The 6000-nt window shown below is 38.7% G+C and overlaps 1 protein-coding gene across 1 annotated transcript in view; it reads right to left on the minus strand.

Moving 5' to 3' along the window:
• ntm (neurotrimin) overlaps nucleotides 1-4701 on the minus strand; it is a 467252-nt gene extending 462551 nt beyond the window's left edge. Inside the window, exon 1 of the mRNA XM_051683514.1 lies at nucleotides 4446-4701. Within this exon, the coding sequence (XP_051539474.1) occupies nucleotides 4446-4506 (61 nt within the window). The 5' untranslated portion in view covers nucleotides 4507-4701. The remainder of the gene's footprint in view (nucleotides 1-4445) is intronic.
• Between the last annotated feature and the right edge of the window lie 1299 nt (nucleotides 4702-6000).

Raw genomic sequence — 6000 nt, forward strand, 5'->3', positions numbered from 1 at the left:
TCTATGAGGCATGAAAGAGACTGCAACTGATCCTGCAGGATTCACGGTTTCTCTCACGGACATGCTGGACCTCTCGCACGCGTTCTTCATTTGTACGATCCCAATGTCAATTCTTAAAATGCCAAGATCGCTCTTTCTTTCTATCTGCAATCCCCTACAATCATATGTGCATAAATACTTCCCTTATGCTACACAAAATGTCTGTGATTTGCCACTGGCTGGTAATGTTTTTATATTTCACTCACCAGTGTTTGAGTGGTGTAGTGGCAAAAAAGTTCAGCACCGAGAACTTTTCACTGTGTGCTGAAAGTAAAAGCTTTGACTCTTTCTGTCTGATGTGAGTCCAAAAGCTAGATCCATGCAAATCATTTGTTATTTAATGATGTCTCTTTTAATAGTCACTGCCACAGATCTTAAAGAGGCCCTATTACGCTTTTTGGGATTTTACCTTTCCTTTAGTGTGTAATATTGCTGTTTGTGCATGTAAAAGGTCTGCAAAGTTACAAAGCACAAAGTCCATGCCAAAGGGAGTTACTCTCTCCCACAGAAAACACTGCTCCTGAACTGCCTGAAACACCTGGTTTGCAGTCCAGCCATTACTTCCGTGACATAGCTATGTCACTATGTAACACATTTGCATAATGCCCGCCTCAGGAATGCGCTGCTCAGGAAGCCTCAGGAGCTGAAACTCAGTTATGCTGAGAGGCATAACATTTCTGACACACGCTCCAAGCAGTTGACCAATCACAACAGACTGGGACAGCTGACCAATCAGAGCAGACTGGGCTTTTCGGAAAGGGGGGCTTTAAAGTGACAAGAGCTACAACAGAGCGTTTCAGACAGAAGGTGAAAAAAGGTGCTGCAGCAATGTACAGTATGAGATAAATAATGTGTTTTTTGAACATTAAAGCATGTAACCCTGTTCTAGCAGACCCCCAAAATAAAATTTTGAACCTGTAAATGAGCATAATATGGGGCTCTTTAAAGAGACAGTTTTAACACTTGTTCTACATTTCTAAGTAAATACTTGTAAATAGTACAAATTAGGAATGTAAACAACAAACATGTAACAATATACTGTATATATGCAATGTAATATATGCAATTTCAACACATCATATTTATTGATGTAATACATGGACTAAAAAAAGCTAAAATGTCACCATAATGATGAAAAACTAATGATAATTTGTTTTGTTTTTTTGTTTTTTTAATTGATATGTCTGTAATTAGAAGTTAGAAGGTCCCCTGTATAATGAATAACAGCATTAGCTGAAAGATAATTTCTTTCATACTGTATGTAAGCAAAATGGACATTATTGAAATTAAAAGCATGTGAATCCCAATACGTATCGTATCTTGAGATGGCTGGCGATACCCAGCCCAAGTCATGGGTTTGTCACAAGAGAGAGTAAATGATAACGGTGTTTTCATTTTTGGGTGAACTCTCTCTCTTTAAATGCAAGGACTGAGGTGTAATCTCTCACCAGTCTGTGCAAGAGCACTTCTAAAATCGAAACAAAGATGTACATCCACCAAACAGCATTGGGAAGTTCGATTCATTTTAGCAAATCAGTTCATTCAGATGGTTCATATCACTGAACCAAAAAAAAATGATTCACAACCGATTCATCACGCAATAGTGTTCTCAGAAGTCTCTGTGCGGCATTTTATGCTTTAATTTTTGCTTCATTCGCTAATCACATTATTTTTACTATTAGGTTTTACAGATTCTGTATCATTAGTTTTTGTATGTATCAAATGTTGTTTATAGTTCCAATTATTGTTAACATTGTTAAGAAAATTTCTACAGTATTAATATTGTTAACTATTCATAATTAGGCCTATTCCCAACATGATCACATGGAAAGTCGGCTCCAGTGGGTTTACCGTCCCATGTGGCATGACCGAAAGTGCATTGTGTCAGCAGCGTGGGAGACAGGAGTTCATGTCCCACCTTGAAAGCAGGAAGTAATTGTGTTCACATAATCAGGGATGAGCACAATTTTTCCCACTACCATTGCATTTTTACTCCACTGATAGTTAGGTTTAGGTTTGGGGTTTGGGTTAAGGGATACAGTTAGTAAAACATGTAATTCTCTTCAGCCTGTACAGCTGAAAACATCTTGCTTTTGGTGCACCTCCATGGACATTTCACCCAGAAAATGGAGCTCACACGTCCATACGCCCATCAACACTTACCACTTTGGCCACTGGGGGCAGTGTTTTGAATTTCGGTAAGCACAGACCGATTTTAGCTAAAGAAAAGTCAATCTACTATGTCTGATTTCACTGTGAAATCAGTCAGCTATTCCCATTCTGTTAACGACACTGTTCCCATCTCACAGTTTTACTCCTAAACAAAGTAATCTCTTTCAGTTCTACTGAAGCTTCGTGAATCGGTTTGAGCGAGTCATTAACAGGAATCAGTTCAAAAGAACAATGTTTCAAATCCAAATGTTTCATTGTTACATTGTAAGACATCTAGCATCTCTCAGGAAAGTAATGCTATTGTAGCTAAGAGTCTAGTTTAACAGTTAAGATCTCTGCTCTTTTTGCTCTGCTGTCAACTGCTGATTAAATGTCATGACTTGTATTCTTTTTGACCAATGATCCCTAAGTCTATTTCAAAGACGAGTTCACTCTGTTAAATCACTGTACTCCATTCTCTTTGTGTGAAGCTGGACCACAGCTGTGGCACCAAATTTCAATTTAATGACATATAATTCCTGTGTTGGCTGAGACTGAGTTATAAAAGTGGCAGGGGGCTCAACAGACAGTTCAGGCCTGGGGGATGCTGGCTGGAGCACTGCAGGGGTGTCTGTAGCTTCCTGGCAACGTACTGGCAACCAATGCCATCTTCTTTCTCTACCTCTATCCCAAAGAAAAACACTCTTAACACCTAACAATCTCTATTAAACACATTCATTCAATGCAAGTAGAACAAGTATGCATATTTGCTTAGGATAAGAAACATTTTTTGAAGAGGGACATGTCACGGTCAGATGCTGAGTATGTGCATTCTATTCTGAGCACTTGTGAAGGCTCTTAACAGGATGAATAGAGTCCTCAACACAAGTCACCACTGTTATTTTAAAAGGATTTCATAGAACATCGGTTCATAGCCATTGCCATTGCCAAATAATGATGCTTGATTTCTTTATCAAATAATGCATTGGGCATTTAAGAGGAACAATTATACAGCATTTCTCTCATGAACCCATTAATAGAATCAAAAGTTTTTTTCAAGACCAAACAAAATTTTACTCCGCAGACAAGAGAAGTGTGTGACAACTGACAGGGCATATGTTCAGCATGGGGCGCATATATCCTCCGCAGATTAACCAGTCTTGATCTGCTCAACTAGAGCAGAGTTAATCAGTACGGATTTGCAACCAACCTTTTACCAGAAATTAAAATTGGAGCTGCTGCTCTCGGAAATTGCTCACTATGCGCAGTTATGCACGTGTGAAACAAGTGTATGCGTTTTGGCACTCAAACGCACACGAAATGAAGATGCATGTCCACCAAAAGGCGTTGGGAAGTATGATTAATTAGCAAATCTGTTCGTTCGGGCAGATCATAAAAAGATTCACAACTGAGTCATCACTCAATAGTGTTCTCACAGACGTCCCCGAGCGGCATTTTACATTTAATTTTTGTAGTAAAATTGCTTATCACATTATTTTCACTATTAGTTATAAATTATAGCCTATAGCATTATAGGTTTCATATGCAGAAAATTGTATTTATATAGTTTCACTTATTGTTTACATTGTTAAGAAAATTGCTTCCTTGGCAGTATTAATATTGTTAACTATTAATAATTGGGATTTTTCCCATTTTCACAATTTTACTCCTAAACAAAGTAACCTAATCTGCTACAGTTGGGTGATCTAGCAAAGCTTTGCAAGTCATTAAAATGAATCGGTTCAAAAGAACGATTCGTTAGAATATCAGACATCACTTAAAAGCAAGGGCTTAGATTTGGCTTGAACACTGGGGGGATTGCAGTGTGAAGCATTTACATGTTTCCATTGATCATGGTATAAATATTGGGGGGGGGGGGTACCCCCATTGCCCTTGGAATCTACGCCCCTGCTTAAATGCACACAGCTTCCTCGCCACCTTAAGTGCGCTTTTCACAAAACTTTCAAATGCAAATATGATGTCAACCCTCAGAAATTCTGCAAGTACATCTACAGTCGTGAAGCCAATAAAATTATACCCATCGTGACGGTTTGAAGCCGCATTGACGTTGCAAAGTTGCACTTGTCTTACTCGATTGATCTACGCTTGATTGCGAGCGCGTCAAACATGAGACAAGCACAAGCTTTAATGCGCATCACCAATCGCTTTCAGTAAAAACATTGCTGAACACTTTTCGAGGGATCCTTAAATCCTTTCCATAAGATGCAACGACTTTCCCCAAATCATCTTCTTACCTTGTTGAATCAAAGCGAAGGCAATTCCAGTCAGGACGACCCAAAACACAGGATTCTTCATGGCGAATGAAGCAAATCTGGGTCCGCTTGATGAGTGCGTTATGTCTTTTTCCTTTCTTGCAAATACCCAATTGAAAATCCGGAGTAATAAGTGAAGTGTAGTCCCAGGCTCTAAGTAACTGCGAAGTGGGCACTCAGTCACATACGCAGGCGTTGAGAAGAAGTCCCTCCTTCGGTGAGGTATTGGCTCTGGGTGCGCGGAGCTGCTTGGATAGGCTTCCCCATCATGCAGGATTACAAAGATCATGGTGTTCAACAACCTGCTGTATTGATTTGCTCAAGAAATGTGACCGTACATTTGAAATGTGACGCTTGGATAAGTTCCCCTAATCAGTTTTGCAGCATGTCCTAAGGCTGTATGCAAATCTTATTGTTCAGTCACTTAATAATCCTATTGTTGAGCTTTTATTTAGCACCAGTTTTAATTTTCTTTCATGCCCTGGTAGAATGAATTCACCACTCAATTAAAAATGGTTCTTTATTCAAATTTATTATGGTGAGGAAATGCGCGTATGAGAGAGGCATCCATGGTGGTTATTGAAAACATGACGTCAGCTCCTCCTGCCAATTAGTGCATAAACTAAACAAATGTAGGCCTACTTCCAAATCATTAAAACAATACAACCGGCACAGACTTCCTCTTGTAAGCAAAACACTCTACAAAGGCATCCACATTAGTTATGCAGTATCTAAGTGTTTTGTTAAGAGTGGAACACCACTTCAGAAAACAGGCTAGCAAGCGAATAAATATGTTGTGATCACTGCATTTCATTGACAGATAGAAAAGAAAAGTTTGTCAAGGCAATATCTGAATATTGGCTTGACATAACCTTGCTTAAAAATGTATGAAAGTTTTAAAAAATTCCGTAGGCACTAAGCAAATACAGCAGGTTTTCTGCAATCAATGAAACGCAGTCATTTCTGTCATCATTTGCTCGCCATCATGTTGTTCCAAACCAGTATGGCTTTCTCTTTTCCATGGGACTCAAAATGAGTTGTAATGGCAGGATCCCCATTCTATTTCATTGTAGGGAAAAAAGAGAAGCATCAACATCATGCTCACAACTGTCTTCCATGGAGAAAATCATACAGGTTGACATGATATGGGTCACTAAATAATTTAGAATTACATAATTTAGATTTTTGGGTGAACTAAACCTTGGATGGATCGGATGGATGGATGGATGGTTGGATAGATAGATCCTGGAGGAGTTACAGTTTTTTTAGTTTGATAAATCTACAACTTTGACCAGCCCCAACCAGTAGGTGGCGATATGCATGAAGAATGCAAATCGCCAAAAAAAAAATAAATAAATAAATAAAATAAAAAAATACAAAAAGAAGAAGAAGAATGTGGAAGTGAATGTGAAGTGGAGATTTGTAGTAGAGACTTAAATATTGAAAAACAGACTTAAAGATTGATCTGTTTCTCACCCACACCTATCATATCGCTGCTTAAGGCATGGATTTAAGCACTGCAGTCCTATGTATTACT

The sequence above is a fragment of the Myxocyprinus asiaticus genome, chromosome 42 (genome assembly GCF_019703515.2).
Source record: "Myxocyprinus asiaticus isolate MX2 ecotype Aquarium Trade chromosome 42, UBuf_Myxa_2, whole genome shotgun sequence".
NCBI classification, from domain to species: Eukaryota; Metazoa; Chordata; class Actinopteri; order Cypriniformes; family Catostomidae; genus Myxocyprinus; species Myxocyprinus asiaticus.